The sequence below is a fragment of the Stigmatopora nigra genome, chromosome 1, assembly GCF_051989575.1.
Source record: "Stigmatopora nigra isolate UIUO_SnigA chromosome 1, RoL_Snig_1.1, whole genome shotgun sequence".
NCBI classification, from domain to species: Eukaryota; Metazoa; Chordata; class Actinopteri; order Syngnathiformes; family Syngnathidae; genus Stigmatopora; species Stigmatopora nigra.
Window position 1 is genome coordinate 5,912,655 of NC_135508.1, and position 23,316 is coordinate 5,935,970.

The window sequence follows — 23,316 nt, forward strand, 5'->3', positions numbered from 1 at the left end:
TCTAAAAAAAACAAGTTTGACAAAGTAAACAAGCCTTCTTTTTAAGAAAAGACTGTATTTTGAAGAGTCATCTTACAAAGGTTCTCTTTACAGTGGAGACGACATACGATATGTACAGTGAATATCAAATCCATCTCAAGTCAAGTGACACATTATTCATCAGTTAAGAAAAAGTGGCCACATGCACAGTCTTCTTCAAAGACTCATGTCCATAAAACGGTACCAAAAAAACACACTGACTCATAGGCTAAATTCATTTTTCCTCATTGGGAATCACAGACTTGATATTATAGCGCCCTTGCAGCTTGCTGCCATTAGGAAAGGTCAGCGGTCTCCTGAACACGAAGCTGCAAGCATCATCTCCTGTTCAAGCAGGAAGAAGTTAGAAGACCAGCTGATGAGGCTGTGGGCTTGTTGACACTCAGCACATTCAAAGCATTTCTTCACAGAAGAAACTCCTGGCTCTCATGGCCGATGAAACCTAGGGGCACAAATAGAGAGATGAGTTATGTCAGCCTGCTATGACTGCTTTTGTTCAGCTCTAATGTAGCTTCATATTTGAATACTGCTATCCTCTCTGGGTCAATGTTACAACACAGGACTTTTGTTCTAAATGCAAACAAGCTTAGCCAAGGACACAGTGGCATTTCATTATTCCTCCCCTCTCCCCATGACTATTTTTAGCTCCTCGCTCCTCTTCAGATGAACCATAAGAGCTAAAGTGGGAGCCCTGCTTCCCAGAATAGCTGCCCATCCTTACTATACTGTACACACACGGCTCAAAACACAAACCTCGTAAGGTGTTTGCTGGATGCATGTACTTCCATCTCAGTGCTTTTGAACTCATTCAGTTCTTTACGGATGGCAGCCTATGAGTAAATACAAAGACCGTTAGCAATACGGCAGGTTTTCTTCTTCTTCTAACTGTTAAATATGAAACATAATTGGACCTTGTCTGCTGCTGAGAGCCTCGTCCAGGGTTTGTCTGCTCTCCTGTCATAGTCCTGAGCTTTAGCCACTTCTACGTAGTCGCTGAAACGGATCAGAATCTTTCTGTCCCGAAGTTCATCTACTGTTGGCCGCTGGTTTAGCTGTGCCGGGCAAGGAATGCAAGATTACAATCATCACAGTCAATAAGAACAGCTTTAAAAGTTTGAAGAATGTAGTACCTTTCTATTTAGCCTCTGTTTAATCTCTCTCCTTTCCTCTTGTTCTGTCTGGTCATTTCTCTCTGGAGGAGGGAAAACACATTCAAAACATGGCCGCTTTTTTTATCGAGCGTCCTATACAATGGGTCACAAGTGGCTTTACACGATATTGGACACATGAACAGAAATGATTGGTATAGAGATAGCTCTCGGTCTGCAGGTTCCCATAGCTACTTTCATGCTGAGAAAACCAATTTCGACTTTAACCATGTAGAGGAAAATAGGAGACAACAAACAGTGTTTAAAAGGGAATGTAAAGAAGCTTGCTTATTGGTGCAAAAGAGTCGGCAGTATTCATGCCTAGATAGGAGTTTATCCTGACCACTTCTCAAATGGGAGGCTTACTGGTGTCTAATTATTTACCAAAACGTAGGGATAGAGTAGGCATTGTGAAAGTTTCTGCCGTTGTTTTCCACATTATGATTGTTGGGCCATATTTCTCTTACGGTAAGGTTACCCTCAGATCTGGCCATTGCTTTATGACCTCTTGGAGAATATTATAATATCTTACATACCACAATACATCTTTCTGTGTGCTGTCCTAAATATTTTGGTTTTTTTAGTTACTTGTGAGTCAAACAGTAGGAACAGGTCTCTGCATAAAGGGGTAAGGTAGGTACATCCTGAATATTTTAAGGGTTCATTAACAAGGATACCATAAAATATATATTTTTTAGAATTAAAATGGGGAACACAAAATCACGATGACACTTCTGAAACGTTGCTCAGCCAAGAAACAAATTCTACACTAGAAAAGTATGGTTATACATACGGAATCCCCTGTGTTCTGGATTGACTACCCCACCACACACAGTTATTTACAATGAGAAGCAGTTAAAAAAAACTTACGTTTCAAAATATTGCGACTCTCCAGCTCTTCCACATTGGGTCTCTGGCTCAGTCTCCTGCGCAGAAACACCAAAACCACGTTTTGAACCATTGTCCCACAGTCACGGACTTGTCCTCCTTTCACTTTTATCACTTTGCCTATGTATCCATCTGGCATCCGAACCACGGCTGTGATACTTGGGCAGAGGTGCGCCAAACATCTGGAATTTGACTCAAATGCTGTCCTTGCACAGCTTCTATTGGATTACTTGTGAAAGCAGAGGGGATCCATGTATTGCCTGGATCCTTTCAATCCTCTACTACCCCAAGCACTCTCTACTACACACTGTTCTTAGATGAGTCGTGATGGGCTGCCTGAGAGGCTCTGCCTCAGTCGCCCTGGTTACTGCATGCATAATGAGCAGCGGGCAGGGCTAGAGTAGACTCCTACTTGCGGCATCCCCAACTAGAGATACACTTGGCCAGCAGTACACACAAAGGATTTCGGTACGTTTTACAGCTGAGGTGCCCTCATTTCTTAAAGGAATACAGTTCAATAGATATAAATATTGAATAGCCAAACATGGCACATTTGATGAGGTTGTCCAGACACCTAGGGTTCACAATTCTGACTGCATATTTTTTAAAGCCTTTAGGCAAGAGACTGAAACCTACATTGCTCTTTGTGCACAGAAATGTATGATGAAAATAGGTGGATAATATTACAGTGTTCCCTCGCTTGTTGCGGTTAATGGGGACCGGGACCACCCGCGATAAGTGCATTTCCGTGAAGTAGGGATTCCCCTTCAAAAATGCTTAATTTGAATTTAATTCCATTTTTTTTTAAATTTATTTTATTTATTTTTACCCCCCTGTATACAGTACACCATATAAAATACGGGTGGAGAGAGTGAAATTCATGTTATAACAAAAAAAAACTGTAAAATATGTTGTTTCAATGTAATATTTGTATTTTTTTTCCTCAAAAAAAATCCGCAAAGCTCTGAGTCCGCGATAGCTGAACCGCGAAGTAGCGGGGGAACACTGTATTGTAATATATTGTAGAATATTAGAAACCCCAATACTTTTGTTCAGTTTTCCATTCTATGTATTTTGCTAAAGGAATTCACATTTAATTATTGAATGACCTTAGCTTGTGAGTTCCCCCTCGGCAGGGCATCCAAAAGAAGTGATCTTATGAAATATTAATATTTGTTATGTATAATAAATACTGAACAATCCACACTATAAAGGTGACCCAATTATGGCAGGATAGAGGACAGAGCAGAATGACATTCACTGCAAGACTCCCTTCAGCCATTTTTCACACCTTACAATTATGTAATGAATACAACCTCATATAGCAACCAGTCTTTGGAAATTAACACATACATCACTTAGGGTACAAAAATAGCATGAGCAGCCTGCCTTTGTGTTCCCTTAGAAAATATTCATCCATTCATTTTCTGTATTGCTTACCCTCACAAGGGTTAAGGAGGATGCTGGAGCATATACCAGCTAATTATATAGGCAGTAAGTGGGGGACACCTTGAATTGGTGGCCAGCCAATCGTAGGGCACCAGGAGACACGACAATTCATGCTCACAATGACATCAAAAATGTCTTCAAACATGTTAACTTCAATCGGGATTTCAACTGAGAGTAAAATCTGTCCAACGTAGATTTTTATTTTGTCTGTTGAAATCACATGGAAAAAGTCACGACAACCAATCAGAAACACCTCCTTTCCTTGTACGTATTAGATTTGAAATAAATGAAGACCACCCTCTTGAGTTGCTAGGCAACTATATTCGCTGTCTCCGAGACAATAGTGGTCGCACAGAAATACATATTTCTGCCTAGCAACACACTAGAGGGGGATTCTCTGTACATGTTGTTAACCTATTTTTAGAAAACAGTACGTTTTTTTCCAGTTTTTCTTATTTATGCTAGATTACGTAGGCTCATTCAATCAGGGGGGGGGGGGTCTCAACGTCAAATGCAATGTCCCTTTACCTGTCTTGCATACATTAGTCAAATATTTATACAGTAATGAGATGCTTCTTGTGAGTGTCTATTATTGTTCAGTGCTAAAATGAAAATACAGTAAGCTTTATTCATGAGGGATTCAATTTGAGTCTTTTCTGTCTTTATTTCTTATGTTCCTATCACTTTGTGCATATTCTTTTTTGCTTAGTTAGCGCTTCTCTCCATTTTATTTGTATATTACAGACTGTGACACATTAGTGGGGAGAGTATAGTGAGATACATTATTGAGTGGGCGGTAGCTAAAATTAGAAAAGCCTCGTGTGGCTGCAGCAAAGTCACTCAAGAGGCAGGGCTCAGTCTAAAAATAGAAAGATCATCGATCATAGCTACTGTATAGACAGAGCATTTTTACAACCCATGAAGCCAAATTGCATTTTCTGCTGGATGTGCAACTAATATAGCAGCAGGTTTTCAAGAAAACCCATGAAATGAGGAGCTGGGAAAGTGCTGAGAAAAAGGATTTCCCCCCTTTCGCTGAATTTTATTTGTAAAATTATGCCGCTTTAAAGATTAAAGTCAATCAACAAATGTAAATAGATTCACCAAGACAGTTACAAAATAGTCTCTCTCTCTCTAGAGTTATCTCGTATTTTTGTGTGTGATCTGCGTAGGGACAAAAATGGAAATTAGCCTATGGCTGTCTTTCACTGGGATGTGTTTACATGCACGAGTCCCATGTATTTTGCATTACATGCCAACTAAAGTCATAAATAAAGTAAAACAAATGAATAAATAATTGGTTGGAAACCAGTCACTTATTAGCCAAAATCAAATGGACTATTATCCAGTTTGCCTCTGACTGCTTACGAGGGATATAGAAAACGGTGCTTGGACGTTTGGTCGCCGGTCTTTTAGTCGCCGGTCAAATGGTGACAGAGAGTTTATTGTTGAAACCAGCTCTCAAAATTATATTCATGAGAGAGTTTAATATCTAAGAGAGAGAGTTTAATATCTAAGCACTTTAATATCTAAGTACATTTGACTGGCGACCAAAAGGGACCAAAAGACCGGCGACCAAACGTACGGTCACGTAGAAAACGAATACATGAATTGGAATACAGTTTTCAACTTTTCACAAATTGTTGAAGCTATACTTCCAGAACAACACAAAAGAAATGTGGGCTTGATGAAAAAAAATGTTTGTGCCTGTTCATAAAAATAGACACCATAGATCTTGATTGATCCTCCTGAGCAATCAACCCCTAAGGGAATCAAAACAATACCCAACGTACTGTCTGGAATGGACTTCTTACATAACACGAAGATCCTGCCACTGCTATACTACAATTGGAATGTCCGTGTCTTAAAATAATTGGCTGTGCATCCCTGTTCTGTAAATTTGTAAATACAGGATGACTTAACAGAGCCAGTAAAAGTCTTGCCTCTAACTAAGATAAAATATTGTCTTCATCACAAACATGAATACCTAAATGACGTTGCACCAGTGTTTTTAGCATGGCATAACATGACAATGTTTTTTGCAGGAAAAGTCGAAGCCTCTTGTGCCAGTTAGCAATGTTCCCTCTAAGTTGCTCCTGTGCGCAATTGCGCACTACTCTCATCTTCTCTGCGCAGCAGCAATCATATGGCGCGCAGTAAATAAAATCCATTTTTTTACCCCTTTCCCCATGATGGCGCCGTTTACGCAGCAGCCAGTGGAAGTAGCTGTGTCCACTCTTATGTTTTTCGTGTTTTACAACATGTTTTACATGAAAAAATTGAGGGAAAATTGACATGCACCTGCTTATGGCAGGTGTGATACTGGTGTGCCCATAGCGAGCAATGAAGATGTCGCTCACACTGGTACTCAGTGCGCTCATGGATGTTGTCTTTCTACCCAGACCAACAAAAATTTGGAGAGAACATTGACGGTAAGTTATTGCACCTAGTCCAATATGCAGTAATTCCTCGATTATCCCTTGCAGATCTTTGCTTCATCCGACTGTAAGTATGTTCATTCATTCATCTCCCGTTCCGCCTATTCTCACAAAAATCATCTGGAATGTACTTAACTTTTCCCCCATTTCTCGTTAATTTATTAAGGGTTTATTTTTCCCCGTAAAAAAGACCTATTGCTCTGTAGCCCCAGAAACTGAAAAGCAAAGTAGTCAGGGATCACTTTTTTTCAAAAGTGTACCATACCTGTCAACCTCGAACCATTTGTGATCTTACCAAATTTTGTTTTCGCCCTTACATATATGTATAAATACATGGAAAATCTTACCACTTTACTTTTTTGTAAAAAATCACGAACAACAAGTAGAAAATGTATGTTTATGTGTTTAAACGGAAATCACATGGTGAAAGTGTTACAAAACGAAATGTTTATCATGATCTTTTTTTTTTAGCCAATCAGAGGCGCCGGTACATATATCACTTGGCAGACATGCGTTTCCGGGAAGAAACAATGGCGGATGGTGAAAAATGGCTAGAAAGTGCCTTAATTTATTTTTTTTTCTCAAAATCACCGTTTAGCGTACCATTTTCATGTGTACAGCGTACCAATATAAAAATGGGCTTTCAGTTGTACCAATTACGGCGAGAACGTACCAGTTGACAGGTATGGTGTACTTTCTCTTTTGACACTGGTAATCCCCCTTGAGCAATTTGGACAATGTGTTCCTTGGCTCTGCTTAAAATAAAAAATCGGTGCTATTTTTATCCAAGTCTGTAACCACTTTCTAATGTGACTCAGTGCATATTGTACAAAGAGGCTTCCCGGCGGCATTCTTTTGTCTCTACCTGTTGCTGAGATACATTACTTTCTCACTTCATCATTATCAAATCATTTTTGTTTGTTCAGAGTCCAGCATTTAAGTTGTCAAACTGCTGAAATAATATATGGAAGACCAAAATATGCTCGTCATTGGGAATGGACACTATTCAATGACTCACTCGATAAACCTGGAAAAAGCTATTTATTTTCCTAATGACTGACATGCATATTTTATGATGTTGATTCATGACTAGCATGTCAAGACAGAGGCCTAAGGGAGGAGTCGTGCTTCTCTCTTACTGATGTAAACAGCCCTTGTCTTTCTGGACAATCCTGTAAGTATACCCACACTACAATTTCTTGCCTTTACATCACGCTTGAATGAAATATTGATCAAATGAAACTACTATATATCGCACAGGACAGCCTCGGAGTGTTTTTTGTAACTATTTAGTCACTAGAATTGGATGTTAGGTGTGGTAAATACAAGGAAATCACTGTTAAGTGCACAGAGGAAGGAAAGATTGATTACTTAGCCAGCTTCATCTCAATCTGCTGCCGTATTTCTTGGCGTTCCTGGTCGTTCCTGGCTGGGAAGATGTTCCGATCTTCCAGCTCCTGTTTTGTGGGCCTGTTTCGTAGTTTCACAGCTAGTAACTCCTTTCTTAACCTGCGAGGAAGTGTACCTGAACACAGAAAAAATAATTTTAGGCTTTACAACACTGCAGTGGCGGTCCGTGCATTTTCTTGTAGTGCCTTCAACGAATCAATCCAACCTTCAAAAACTGTTTTATGGCTATAAAACCTCTACTTCAGCTAGAGTTGTGACACAAAAAAATCATCAATAATAACCTACCTAACACAATTGAAATATTATTTAGGGTTAGGGGTTTGGGTTAGGGTCCTGTCATAAGCAGGTGCATGGCCACTACACATAAATGATTTAGTAATAATAAAATGTAATGATTAATATCTAAGAATGGGCGGCCCGGTGGATGAGTGGTTCTTTTGACGCTCATATACGTCCAATTTTTTTGGATGTAATTTTTTTTTTGGACACTCAGACGTCCAAATGTTTTGGACGTTCAATTTTTGGACGCTCACGGACGTCCAATTTTTGGACGCTCACAAACATCCAATTTTTGGACGCTCTTAGACGTCCAATTTTTTTAGGGGTAGGTTAGGGTGTGTTTAAATACAAAATGGTTAGGGTTTGGGTGTGTTTAAATACAAAATGGTTAGGGTTTGGGTGTGTTTAAATACAAAATGGTTAGGGTTTGGGTGTGTTTAAATACAAAATGGTTAGGGGTTAGGGTGGGTTTAAAAACAAAATGGTTAGGGTGTGTTTAAGGGTTAGGGGTTAGGGTTAGGTTTCGGGTTAGGGTGTGTTTAAATACAAAATGGTTCGGGATTAGAGTGTGTTTAAATACAAAATGGTTAGGGTTAGGGTGTGTTTAAGGGTTAGGCGTTGGGGTTAGGTTTCGGGTTAGGGTGTGTTTAAATACAAAATGGTTAGGGTTAGGGTGTGTTTAAGGGTTAGGGGTTGGGGTTAGGGTTAGGTTTCGGGTTAGGGTGTGTTTAAATACAAAATGGTTAGGGGTTAGGGTGTGTTTGAATATGAAATGGTCAGGGTTAGGGGTTGGGGTTAGAGTGTGTTTAAAAACAAAATGGTTAGGGTTAGGGGTTAGGGTGTGTTTGAATACGAAATGGTTAGGGTTAAGGTGTGATTAAATACAAAATGGTTAGGGTTAGGATTAGGGTTAGGGTTAACCATATGACCCACCAGAGATGACAGAGTCGTTCCATCCATCCAAGTCGGTGGGGAGGCCAGATGTGTTGGAGAAGCACTGGTCCAGCCGCACATTCTCCTTGTTCTCCTCCGCCTCCTTCTTGGGCCAGTCCGAGCTACCGCTTCCAATGCAGATGCCCGCTATAGATGATGTGTGTTGGTTTTCTGAGCTACAGGAGCGAGATAGGCGTCCGTCCGAGCACCATAGCCGTGGGGGTGACGAGCCCTGCTCACACCCTTCATGCACGCTTCATGGACACAAATACAAAGATAAATATTCTATTCCATGTATCAAAAATATCTAAATATTATATTTAAAATGATCTGGCCCACATGTAATCGACACCCTTGATCTAAGATATGTGAGCACTCACCTTTCCTGTCTGTTCTTGTTGGCGAACGCTCTTTGGAGTTCCTCCATAATGCAACTTGGAGGCATAGGGGGGTGAATCATATTGCCAAGGTGAGGAGAGCCTGAGGAGTTAGCCAGGGACCCACGTAGAGGCAGGGTTATTGGCACAAGGGTATCTGGGTTCCTTGGCGAAGGCTCCTTGGGGTGGTAGGAATTAGGATGATGGAGAGGCAGTGACACAAGCCCTGAATCTAAAAATGAAAAAAAACGTTCATCATTATTGGCATCCCTCCATTTTCTGTACTGTTTAATTTAACTGGCTGTTTAATTTAACACTCACCTTCTCCTGTTGTTGTTGTTAGCTGCGGCAAAGGTTTTGGAGGTACTTGTGGTGTAGATGTTACTGGAGCAATCTCATCATCTTGTCTTTCTTCCATTCGTTCTTTGATTTCCTGGAGGATATCGGATAACTCCCCCACAGAGTGCACTTCTTGATCTCCTTCATCATCTCTAAGTGTCAGATTTACAGTTTCCTCTAGACAATCGCAGTCCTGGATGGAGTTGACCACTTTAAAAAGAATGAAGATATTGGGAAGTGGTCAGTTATTTTGTTGTATTGGCATCATATGTGTATGGTTGATTTAAATTCACTCACTGGTGTGCATTTTAGGGGGTTTTATGTGTGAGATGTGATCAAAAAGTGAAAATAAAGTCGTGTTAATTTAAAAAAAAAGTTCATTAATCTTCCAAAAGGAATTATCTCATCATGTTTGATAGTGAGCTGGATCTTATTCCTTTGAATTTGCATCTGAGGTGAAATCGACTGGTCTCTTGGTTGTCTTTGCTGCCCTCTACTGGTTAAGTGCCGTTCAACATTGACAATTCAGTGCAAAATATCAAGCTCACGATGGTTCCTTAATGAAACTCCTGTATCTCGTGAAAAAATGTTCCTACCTGGAAGTGGATGCTCTTCTTCTGGCCCAAGGTATTCCACACTGCTGACGGTCAAATTTGAGTTCAAATTCCCCCCAAAACCACCAAGCAGGAGTGTTCCATCTGAACAACAGCCCTGACTGTGAGAGTTTGGGTCGTGGTAGAGAAGGCCACTGGATAATGCTACATCTGTTTATGGAGATAACAAGACTGGAAATAATTTCTGGTTTATTACCAATTATGAATCTCTTTAACTTTCATTCCCATGCTGCTTTCTCTTTGACACGGATGACATATACTATATTGTACCTGTGGAACTCTGTTTTAGCTTTTCATTTTTCTTTTTCCTCCATTTCCAGGGCTTGAAAAGACGTCCCAGAGTGGCCAGCTTGCTGTTTCTCCTGATGGGTGGAGTGTGGACTCCAGTCACCAGACAGCCAGTCCTGAGTACCCTTTGCTGGTCCAGTCCATCTACCAATTACAAGAAGGTACATACAAATCATTCACTGCCATTAAATGTGATAGACATTTTAAACATTTCATCCATTTTAACCGGTATGGCTGACATTGAATAATCATGTTTCCTTGCCATTGAAATACTAATAGACGCCCAGGCCGTTTGGACAGAGGCAAAGGCCAGTCTAGTACTACTCTGCCTTTCGCTCATAGTCAGCTGTGATAGGCTCTGGCAAACCTACGCAATCCTTACAAAGATGGGTGGTATGGAAGATGATTGAATAAATCAATGATATTGAATTTCACAACTTAGAGATCCCACATTTCAAGAGCCGTCAATGTGTAACAAGTCCCGTATTTTCACGACTATAAGGCGCACCCCCAATGAATGACACATTTTATTTTTTCCATGTATAAGGCGCACCGCATTATAAGGTGCACCCTCAATGAATGACACATTTTAATTGTTTTCATATATAAGGCGCACCCTCAATGAATGACACATTTTAATTGTTTCCATATATAAGGCGCACCGCGTCAATGAATGACACATTTTATTTTTTCCATATATAAGGCGCACCACATTATAAGGCGCACCCTCAATGAATGACACATTTTATTTTTTTTCCGTTTATAAGGCGCACCGCGTCAATTAATGACACATTTTATTTTTTCCATATATAAGGCGCACCACATTATAAGGCGCACCCTCACTGAATGACACATTTTATTTTTTTTCCATTTATAAGGCGCACCACATTATAAGGTGCACCGTCAATGAATGACACATTTAATTTTTTCTATATATAAGGCGCACCGTCAATGAATGACGCATTTATTTTTTTTCCAATATATAAAGCACACTGAGTATAAGGCGCCTTGTCTATTTTGGAGAAAATTTAAGACTTAAGTGCGCCTTATAATCATGAAAATACAGTATTTCAAACCATTCAATTGTGTGCAAACTGAAATTCAATTATATTATACTAGATTAATGCATTTTTATATTGTTCTTTTGTTCAGTCACTCCTAAAAACCAGAAAAGTGTTTTTGTTTAAATGTGAGGAGCTAAGAGTATGTCAGCAAGATGTAGTGGGCGTATTATTGCCATCTGGAGTCTGATTTCTTTGTTCGATTATTCAACTAAAATGAGAATTTTTGTCCGGGGTGCAGAGTACAGTGGAGGAAGGTGGGGTTGGGGGGTTTATTTTTTTTGTATGCATCGACACATTGATAGCATGTGGGTTGAATGGTGTGGGGTTATTTTGAGGACGCTGGGTTTGCAAAGTAACGAAGAAGAGATTGGATGGGGGGTTGAGTTTTGAGAATCTTGGAAAGACACCCATAAAACATCACAGGCCTCTCACACATTTAACTTCCCCCATTATGCTTATCATTAATTTTTTCTTGCATGCATTGTGGCATAGCTAACTGGATTCAGGTCAATCTTGATAGAAAATGCATCAAAGAGTGTTAAAAAGAAGCAGACGGGAGGAGGGGTAGAGAGGCGTTGCCTGTGTGCTTTTGCGCATGCGTTTGTGTGTGGAAAAGGGAAGAGGAGGTGGGGTCAGGCCCACTGATGTTGCCATGACAACCACATCCAGATGCTGTCGCAGCAGTGGGAGCCGGCAGGATCGAGCGAGTGAGTCAGTTTAAGGAGGAAAGGAGGGGAGTCCGACCCCCTTCTACATATATACTGTCACAGATAACGACCGTGGTCAATTTCTGGATGCATTGTGGGAAATATAGTGGGTGGGGAAAGACGCCATATAGAGGATGAGATATGTGTTACCTTTAAAGGTAGGGAAGAGTGTGGTTTGCAGTTAGAAGAAGGGAGGGAGGCTGTTGCTATCCGGAAGAAACTGACCAGAGAATGTGGGCTTGTCCAATCAGGGTGCAGACATTCATAATACACCCAGGCCCTTTTTTTTTTTGATTGAGGGGAGTTTGACGAAAGGCGGAAATTAGGTGTGAACACAGGCAAGTAATTCCGTCTCTGCTCTGCCAAATGAAAAACTAATAAAATTAGACTTGTAAACAACATAAGCTGAAATAGGAAATTATTTTCTGGGAGTGAAGCTGTCATCAATGGTTAATAATTCACAACATACATTTTTGTAAAAAGTACCGTATTTTCACGACTATAAGGCGCACTTAATAGTCTTGAATTTTCTCCAAAATAGACAGTGCGCCTTATAATCCAGTGCGCCTTATATATGGAAAAAACAGAAAACCAAAAAACGAAAAACCACCACTGTTGGATATTAAAAAAACACAAGCGCCTGAACTGAAACAATACTGTTCAATATGCAGATGCCATCTTAGTTTACAAAATCTTCCATCATATAGCTCCTCCCCCACTGCAAGATTTTATACATAGTCGTGAAAATACGGTAATTGCTATTGACTTCCAGGTATGAAGCACTCACTACACAGTCACCTCTAGAGCCAGCCATTGTTGATGTTTTGGATTTTTTTTGTATAAAATCTTGCAGTGGGGGAGGAACTATATGATGGAAGATTTTGTAAACTAAGATGGCATCTGCATATTTCACAGTATTGTTTCAGTTCAGGCGTTTTTTTTTTTTATATCCGACAGTGGTGGTTTTTCATTTTCTGTTTTTTTTTCCCATATATAAGGCGTACTGGATTATAAGGCGCACTGTCTATTTTGGAGAAAATTTAAGACTTTTAAGTGCGCCTTATAGTCGTGAAAATATGGTACCAATATTTTTTTTAATACAAAAATGTACAAAAATCAAAATGTGCACAACTTCTAGACTTGGAGAACCCTACATGGTCAAAGGAAGGACATTTTGAGAATATTCTTAACTCTCAAGCCTTTTATGGTTTATTTTGGTGTCATTGTAGAAATACATGATATTAAGATGGACAAGCTTTATCTTAATATTTATCTACAGTAGCATTTGTCATTGAGTGGACACTTTTGTAAGAAAGCTGACTGTCATGCCAGCTAACCTCCTTGTGTTTTGCCCCGCTGGCTTTACAACTGCTGTTCCATCTGTCCGTGGCCTTTCAGCCTCAGGGGCCCAACCACACAAAATGACTAGCAGGAAGACAGCAAGAGGCAGATATGCTTCAGTGACTTGAAAAGAAAACAGCTTCCAAGAGGAAGAGAGCCTGACCATCTTGGTTGTCAAATGAGTCATTAACAAAAATGCACAGATGATGTAAGAGTTTTAATGAGACAACAATTTGAACACACGTTGAACTCCATTATAAACAAATAGAAGGATGTAGAAATAATTCAATATATTCAAATGCGTTTGTAATGAAGTATTTTCCGATATAAACATGAGACTCCAAGTTTGAGAAAGACTCAAGGCTCGGATGATTTATAGTGAATTTGTGTGTCTCCATTTTAATGTGCAAACCGCTGGCATCAAGAGCACGAGATAATGTTAGTAAGGTCAAAAGCCAATAGGAAAGGCCAGAGGGTCTTGTGAGTTACCAAACACATTCTACTGGTGCGACTGACCATTATAACAAGAGAAAAAACCTCTCAAGCGCAACCAGAACAGATTTTGATTGGGTCCAACATAGAGATGCAGTGGCATGAATGTCATGCTAAGGTTTTCCTGGTGTTGTTTAGTACTGTAAAGATCGGACATGGGCAAACTATGGCCCGTGGGCCACATACGGCCCATTAGTCTTTTTAATCCGGCCAGCCGACATTGTCCAAATGTTTTTTTTTCCCAAGATGGTGCCGTCACGCGGAAGCCAGTGGCAGTAGCTCTATCCACTCTTATTTGTTTTTCGTGTTTTACAGCCCATCTATCTTTTTTAAATTATATTTTAATATTTCTTACTACATTCCTTTTTACTTTACTTTATACTTTTTACTTTAATGATGAGTGCTGAGTATGTTAATACTTTAGTCCTTTTTTCTGTTTATTTTTCATATGTACTGTTAACGGATGCACTTTTTTATATGTATCGTATCTTGTGCTGACCCGGCCCATCTGTCAAGTTTTTAAAGTCAATGTGGCCCCCGGGCCGAAAAGTTTGCCCACCCATGGTCTAGACTCTAGAGGCTGGGTGGTATGGAATATGAATGGAATGGAAGCTACAGACAAAAAGAAAACAAAAATCAACAATCAGCTATTTTTGGGGGGTATTTAACACATCCCTATAGAGCAGTGTAAAGTTACCATAGAGGAGGTCATTTGTCTATTAGGTACTTTGTCACACCAATACAAAGTAGCCCTATTTGTAAATCCATTTACCAGTGAATTATCATAAGAGAATTAACCTGTTTGTGAATTTTGATTACAGTTCAGAGGTGGACCAGTCATTAGTGGCCTTTTTTCGGTTCATTGAAGACTTCAGAGCATGTGAATGTGTGTGTGAATGCTATGGGTATGAGATCAGGAAAAACATGGTGCACATCCACCCACAGAGACATCTGCCTTTCACACTAGACAAAAAAAGACAAGCTATCTTAGACAAATGTGTGAAAGTGCTGTTGCCATCAGATCGGCCCAGTAAGATGAAAATTTTCTCACTAATAGCATCTTTATAGCCGCCTACATGAACCTTAATATGTTCTATGTTCTCTCAGAGACATGGAAATGCAGCCAGTTCCATAATGTTGCTTCCTATTTATTTAAACCTGAAATAAATCAGATCACATTATGTGATTGATTGACAATTCTGGTCATTTATGTATTTTCACTAATAAGCTCCGATCATACAGTTCTAGAGTTTGGGTAGCACACCATATCCCATTGCTTGGCTCAAGGTCACCTCAACAATTGTCAGAAACCAGACTAGCAAACCCTCCAGCTTCTATTGCTATTGTTGTTTGACCAAATTTGCACTGAAACACACACAACACCGTATTCCAATGTTCTGTTAAGTAACTGCAGTTAAACATTTAAACTTTAACACCACTCATTCAGCCCTCCACTACAGAAGTGCTCATTTAAAATTCAGCCGTGCAAAAAAATCAAACACTAAACACAGTCCCCTTGTCCCGAACTCTATTTAATCCACTTTAATGACATAAACGCCAGTAGTGTAGTATCATCTACACCTTTAACCTTTACAGATGAAACAGTTTCCAATGTATTCTTCTGTTAAGATTTTATGGACAATTTTGGAGTGTGCCTTTATACAACAATTTTTTTATATACTCTTTATGAGGTCAAATGTTGCATCTGCGAAAGAGCCTGCTGGCTCAGAGTCATTACACTCCCAAGCATAAAAGCTAGTTAGAAATTTACCACCGGGATATGTTGGAGCCACTAAAGCGTACAATACATGCCTTGCCATGAGCACATGCTGCCTGTTTCTACTTTTACATGCACAAATTTACAATCATAAAAATAATAAAGGAGTTTTCTTTTCTGTAATTATAGAATTGATTTAGATTTGACTAAGTCAGCAAACTACGGCCCACGGGCCACATCCGGCCCGCTAGGCTTTTTAATCCGGCCTGCCGACAATGTCAATTTTTTCTCCCCAAGATGGCGCCGTCACGCGGAAGCCAGTGGCAGTAGCTCTGTCCACTCTTATTTGTTTTTTGTGTTTTACAGCCCCTCTTTACATTTTTACATTTTAAAAATTTTTAATACAATCATTTTTACTTGACTTTGTACTTCATACTTTTTCCTTTAATGATGAGTGATGAGTATGTTAATACTTTAGTCCTTTTTTTCTGTTTATGTTTCATGTGTATTGTTAACGGATGCAGTTTTTTTTTATATGTATCCTGGATTGGTTGCCAGTCAGCCACAGGACACAGAGAGATTGGCAACCACTCGGGCTCACAATCCTCCCGTCACCATGCGGAAATCGATCCCACGCTTGCCCATACCGAAGTCAGATGAGGGAACCAATACCCCATCAGGTGTCCAAAAGTAATCATAAGAGATAATTAAAAGATCATTACTTAAATATCAAGTGGTGACCTGTGGTGGAGCCGCTTAATTTTAATGAGTCCCAAACTCTTGATGACAATCATAGCATTCCTAATGTGATTGTGTTTGGTTGTAGACATTCCACTGTGGTGCTGCGATTCATGTCATCTCTGCTATACTTTTAAGGGTGCTCAGACTTTTGGTCGCGGGTCTTTTGGTCGAGGATCTTTTGGTCGCGGATCTTTTGGTTGCGGGTGTTTTGGTTGTGGTTCTTTTTGTCGCCAGTCTTTTGGTCGCCGGTCTTTTGGTCGCCGGTCTTTTGGTCGCCGGTCTTTTGGTCGCCCTTCTTTTGGTCGCCGGTCTTTTGGTCGCCGGTCTTTTGGTCGCCGGTCAAATGATGACAGAGAGTTTACTGTTGAAACCAGCTCTCAAAATGATATTCATGAGAGAGAGAGTTTAATAGCTAAGAGAGAAGTTTAATATCTAAGCACTGTTTAATATCTAAGTACTGTTTAATATGGAAGTACTGTTGAAACCAGCTCTCAAAATTATATTCATGAGAGAGTTTAATATCTAAATATCTACTGTTTTCAACAGTACTTAGATATTAAACAGTACTTAGACTCTCTCTCTTAGATATTAAACTCTCTCTTGGATATTAAACTCTCTCTTAGATATTAAACTCTCTCTCTCTCTTAGATATTAAACTCTCTCTAAAAATGTAATTTTGAGAGCTGGTTTCAACAGTAAACTCTCTCTCACTATTTGACTGGCGACCAAAAGACCGGCGACCAAAAGCTTTAGGGGCAACATTTTTAGGCAGTAACATTTGGGAGTTTGGGAGGGACTCAGTTTATTATGCAGAAACCACCGACTGCTGTCCATGGTGCTGATCTCACTAAAACACAATCATTTCTGGTGATTTTTAACAAAAATGCATCGACCACACAAAATTTACCATCGATACAACTACCAGGGTTTGTTTGTGTACACTTAAGTAGAGTATTCCTAAAAATGAATGGTTGGACTGAGTTCCCCTTACATGTCATAATAGCTATTATTATCTCAAATGGGAATTTCTGAAACAAATAACATTTGTAAGTACTGTCATTACATCCTATCCAGCCAGACACTTCTATTCATATCACCCTTGTGATCATATTCCTTCTGGTACTGTCTGATTCAGCTTGGTATTTAATTTAACGTCTCCTGAGAGACTCTCTTAGAGAAGCGTAATAATTCTTTAGAGTACATAAGTGCCCAGTCTCTAATCCAAACCACTTTTTTTCATTTCATTTTCAACCAACAGGTCAATATCCCCCACTTATTGAACAAATGACCCACCTAACTGCCAAGTGGTTGTTTATCTTATTAAATAAAGCCATTGAAATAAGAATAAAACCGTTTTATGATTTTTACTTAACAATCAGGTCAGTATTTTGAAATTTACAACCTCCTCATGTACTATTTCTCCACTTGGACAGTTCCCTTTCTTTCATCCCATGTCTGCCATCCCAATCAAACCCTTGTGTGTTTCTTTCCAGCTTGTGTATACAGTGTTCTCTCGCTAATTCGCGCTTCAGCTATCGCGGACTCAGAGCTTCGCGGATTTTTTTCAGGAAAAACATAAATAAAACATTTAAAGATATTAAGTTAAAATTATAAATTACATCATTTTATAAGAGGTGGAAACAAAATATTCAATAAGAATGAGTAATTGCATCTTATAAAGGCCAAAGAAATGGTCAATAACATGGTGAGAGTTCAGGAATGGCATTGATGACGTCATGGCTGTTTACAGGCGCATCTTCACCGCCCAAAAAAAACAATGTTCACAACTCCCAATAACGATGTTTCTTACTTGCAAAAAAACTGCAGAAGATCCTCCATCTGGACTACTATGATGTTTTTGCTTTGTGGTGCTTTTGTGCACGTGTTATACGTTTCTTTAAGCATTTTTGAAGGGGCACGCCTACTTTGCGGAAATGCAGCTATTGCGGAGGGTCCCGGTCCCCATTAACCGCGATAACCGAGGGAACACTGTATCATCTTTCCATCAAAATACTGTCTGCACAGCCCTCAGTCTCAATGCCTGCTGAGTCTTAACCTCTTAGCTCTTCACTACTTTGATCTTGCAACATTCTGAACTCAGTTTAACCTCATTCCATGTAGCCTTTCTAAATGTCATTATGCTACATTGCATTCATGCAACTGATGTAGGATTTGTATTTGTATTCATCGTCCTTAAACTGTTCTCTTGCCCTGTGTTTTTCTCCATTACAAAGAGCTGCCAGCTTCCTACTGAATCAGCAGAAACCTGCATGAAAACATACAGAAAAGCATGCAGGTATTTACGGACACAAACAACAGCTGCTGAAACACATGTGTCTGATCAGGGGACCCAAACATGAAGCACAGTAGAGTTTTTTTGTTGTCATCTGCCTGCTTTTTCTCACAAGTGACTCAATAACAGAAAGCTGAGCTCAAAAGATGACCCAAATGGAGTTATTACTTATTCGGTAGTAGTGCAACCACTTTGCAGAATTATTCTTAGCATTAATTATCTCACAGGAGGATGTCAGGGAATAATGATGATTTTAATTACAGAAAAATAAAAGAGAAAGACGTTAAGTAAAAAAAAATGCTGATGTCAAAACAATTAAGTTTATATTCGGACCACTGGTCGAAATGACAATTTACCTGTGGTGGTTTTTAAAATCATGCAGCATTACGCCAAAAAACAGCTGTATTGGCTATGTCTATTTTGTTTTACTCGATTACCCTTGCTATAGTGTTCAAAAGAATTGTAGATGTATTGTTCTAAACATGTCAAATGACCATATATATATATATATATATATATATATATATATATATATATATATATATATATATATATATATATATATATATATATATATATATATATATATATATATATATATATATATATATATATATATATATATATATATATATATATATATATATATATATATATATATATATATATATATATATATATATATATATATATATATATATATATATATATATATATATGTATATATATATATATATAAACAATATTATATCAATTTGAAACATATTTAGGTTGTCAAGTGGGAGATTATATTAGTCTTAAACAGGCCTGATTAAAAATATTGTTTAAAAACTCACGTATGACAATTTCAACTACTACTAGGATATATAAAATAAAAGTTTATTCTTATTCCCTGATGAAAAAGTGGCTCAGATCTACCACCTGACTTTACTGAGTGTTTCCTCTAAGTCTCTGTAGGGATATCTTTGCATTACTGTGGGAGAGATGAATAGCTCTCCAGTGACTACGACTCTACCAACAGGTGGCTATGACTGAAGCACGCTGAAGCTGACCATGACTAATGAGAGATTCTGACGTGAACTGCGCTTTGACAGGAAATAGGAAGTAGGAGCTGAATTAGGCTGAGCTCTATTTACATACGTGCAGGTGTGTGTCCGGCTGCCTCAGAACTGCATTCACTGGAACCATATTCAGTGTTTTTATAGATCTGAAACAATGTTTATTTGAGCTTTTTTTCTATACATATTTTTAGGTTTTACAAAATGATTTTTGAACTACAAAATTACAATTATTGATTTAAAAGGGGTAAAATCAGGAAATTTAATATACATCTATACTCTTCATTTGAATTTGATCCTAAAACAGAAAGTCGGAACTCATCATTTACTTTCCCGGGCCTCACAAAATGATGCAACGGGCCAGATTTGGCCCCCAGGCCGCACTTTGACCCCTGTTTACTATTCATAAAGGTATTTTGGAAGAACACTTTTAAAGTAACGGGTTAAAATGTGTCCGTCCATTGACTGTAGTACTATAATGTCATGAGGCAAATGCTAGTAAAGCACTATTGTATTGTGTTAAGTGCAGTTGTCTCAGCTCCCATTGGAAAGTAAACAGTGGCCATGAACATAATAGCTACAAATTCAGTCAATAAAGACTACACTCTGCCCTTCACAATTCATTGTTAACCAAACTGTATATTCCTCCGTTGCTGTTGTTAATTTAGACACACACTCTAATCTGAAGTAGCAGTTTTTGTGGGCTTTTGGCTGATCGCTTGCAACAGGCTAGAAGAGCTAAGTTTGCAAATTACCGCTTAGCTGTCTTTTACATTGCCTAATGGCTTCATCATTTCACCTTGGTGTATTTTATAGCATCATTTGGGTTTGATGTAAATATACAGTATCCTCAGGTGTGTAATATAGCAGGTTGTGTTCACAAAGAAATCATGATCCATGTCAGAATGTCTGCCTTTGCAGCTGAAAAAGCCACAACTGCGTTGAGGGGTGTTAAAGTAATCCTTTGGCAAAGACTGGTGCCCCAGATGCAAGCGTGGTGATGAGCCTTATGGAGAGGGGGTCGTCAGTGTGTTTGCTTCAGATCATCAAACCAGACGCTGTCATTGACCATATATACGAACTGTTCTTGCTTCTTTTTGTATTGTTTTTGTGGGTTTTTTGCATACCCGTGTCTTAGAACAGGGGTGGGTAAACTTTTCGGCCCGGGTGTCGCATTGACTTTAAAAATTTGACAGATGGGCTGGGTCAGCACAAGATACGATACATATAAAAAAGTGCGTCCGTTAACAGTACATATGAAACATAAACAGAAAAAATGGACTAAAGTATTAACATACTCATCACTCATCATTAAAGTAAAAAGTATAAAGTACAAAGTAAAGTAAAAAGGAATGTATTAAGGAATATTAAAATGTAATTTAAAAAAAGATAAAGGGCTGTAAAACACAAAATACAAATAAGAGTGGACAGAACTACTGCCACTGGCTTCCGCGTGACGGCGCCATCTTGGGGAAAAAAACAACATTATTTGGACAACATCGGCAGGCCGGATTAAAAAGCCTAACGGGCCCTATGTGGCCCGCGGGCCGTAGTTTGCCCACATCTTTCTTCGAAAGTACTGTAACCTAGCCATGATTTGTGTGTGCACACTCCTTGTTGACCCCTAGTGACCTCTTTCACATGGTTGATTTGCCAGGCTGTTCACTCAGATTCCGTCAAGCCCTCAGTGTGAAATTAACACATTTACTAAAGTGTGAATTAGATCTTATAAAAGAAAGCATGGATACAGAAGGGGCCCAAAAAAAAACACTATGGAGCAGTGTGAGAGAAGTAAGATTGGTCTGGATTCTGTTGAATGTCCATTTTTTTTGCTTAATAGTAAACAACTGAAAGGTGAATGGCATGCTTTTATGCCCACATCCTTCAAAGAAGCATGTTTGTAAAACTTGCCATGTGTAGGAAGAAGCTCAGACTCTTAACAAACCCACAACCTGTTACTGTAAATAGCCACTGTTTAAAAAAAAAGAATATTTTGTTCTTGAATTCATCCGATTCTAAGTACAGATGGTGTAAAACAGGGGTACTTATGGCTCGGGAGCCATATATGGCTCTTTCCATGTGTGCATATGGCTCTCCACTAACCTGAGAGGTAAAATGTGCAAATCACTGGTGAAAGAACTGGTGTTGACATACCTCTAGCACCACTTTAATCATAATTTAGTTTTTCATTACTCTTCCGCATGCATAAGTTCATTGATACTGATTGATTAGCAATAGCATAACAATGTTGTCAAAATAAGACTTTTTGTACTTTAAAAGTGGTGAAATTACCCAAAAAAATCACACATTTTCGTATATTTTTACTTTTCAATTCTGATAATGGCTCTCAAGAAATAACATTACAAAATATGAATTGTCTTTTTGGCTTTCTCGGTCAAAAAGCTTCCCGACCCTTGGCGTAAAACCTGCAAACTTTAATCTAGTCCCCCAGGTTGCTCTTGTCAAAGATCAACCACTACTAGTAGGATGACTAGCAACAATATAAAAAGGCACACCATGCTGAAAAGAACACCTGCCTTGTCAAATAATATGCAAAGTGATGACTGTAGTGATTGGTGAATCAGGGTGGCATTCAATGCTTCCACGGGTGGCATCACGTGACATCCATCATAACAGTCAGTGACTTGGTATGGAAGAAGACAAGGGTGGTGTCATAGGCTTGTCAATGAGATTGAATAGCACGTCAAGATGAGCATGTGCAGTTGCTATACGACAAATGCAATCGAACGCGTGTCTCCTCTATGGACAATGGTGGCTCACACAGTAGGGCAACAAATGGTATCATTGTTCATATTTGATGAATATGATGCACTGAATGAGCAACATGCGCGCAAACGCGTGGATTTTGACACCATCGCTGATGCCACAGGCGTTTTTTACAACCATCTGCTTGGAGAATTCAATCTGTAGGAAAGCATGGCCAAAGATGCGCTATTTTCCTTTTTTTTTTTAGAGCATTTTGGGATCATTCAGCATCCAGTGCGCGGCGGGTGGTTGCGATTATCGTTACTGATATTTATCCCAATGGGAAATGCTAAATAATATGAAAATCCGCAGAATTATGCGGTTTGCTTACCTGCACCGTGAGCTAAATCGATCCCTGGTTCGGTTAGAATATTCGGGTCACTTTGAGATCTCCCTCGCTGCAGACAGCCGTCTAGTCCATCCGATGTGGCCATGGATGGACAGCGCAGGAATCCCGGATCAAATATTAAGAACCCAAGCCCGAGGCGGACAAGGTCAGGGGGGGTGGGTTGGTGGGGGCGAGACCGTTTCTTCTTTTAATTTTGTATTTTTTTTATTATTTTTTTAATCTTTTTTTTTATTAATCGCCCTGGTTCCAGCGGCTCTGGGCGTCTACGAGGGATTCATGGTCGGGCAAAAGAAACACGTATTTGTGCATGCGTGTATGTCAGGGTGCGCGTGCGTGCGCGCGCACGTGTGGCTGCAGAGGGGATTGGGTTGGTGTTGGTGGGGGGAGTCCTTTACACGCGTACTGCATTAGAAATGCTGAGGATGGGGGCAGTTTTTTTTATATTCCATGTGTTATTATCACGTGAGGATAGAGGTAGCCAATTTGAAGGTGTCTAACTTGGTACTGGTGTTGGACCTGTTTGCTATTTGCCTTCAGAAATGTTTATGATTAAGATATGAGTCATAAGAGTGAAAAATAAAAATAA

The 23,316-nt window shown here is 39.2% G+C and overlaps 1 protein-coding gene across 1 annotated transcript; it reads right to left on the reverse strand.

Moving 5' to 3' along the window:
* Positions 1-35: 35 nt before the first annotated feature.
* phactr3a (phosphatase and actin regulator 3a) lies at positions 36-23,036 on the reverse strand. The gene is made up of 12 exons (XM_077731780.1): positions 22,713-23,036; positions 10,185-10,346; positions 9,897-10,064; positions 9,283-9,510; positions 8,965-9,193; positions 8,585-8,838; positions 7,334-7,487; positions 2,058-2,113; positions 1,170-1,231; positions 951-1,091; positions 793-869; positions 36-481 (listed from the first exon to the last, which is right to left on the reverse strand). The coding sequence occupies exons 1-12, from the start codon at positions 22,813-22,815 to the stop codon at positions 466-468; spliced, it is 1,650 nt and encodes a 549-aa protein (XP_077587906.1). The 5' UTR covers positions 22,816-23,036; the 3' UTR covers positions 36-465.
* Positions 23,037-23,316: the final 280 nt, after the last annotated feature.

Bases quoted from the DNA above. Each gene is read 5' to 3' on its own strand.
- phactr3a (XM_077731780.1), bottom strand. From the start codon at position 22,815: ATGGCCACATCGGATGGACTAGACGGCTGTCTGCAGCGAGGGAGATCT. The intron at 2,114-7,333 runs GTAATCAATCTT...GTTTCTGCGCAG, and splicing joins ATTGAGATGAAGCTGGCTAA to GAGACTGAGCCAGAGACCCA. The intron at 1,232-2,057 runs GTAAGTTTTTTT...TCCCTCCTCCAG, and splicing joins GAGTCGCAATATTTTGAAAC to AGAGAAATGACCAGACAGAA.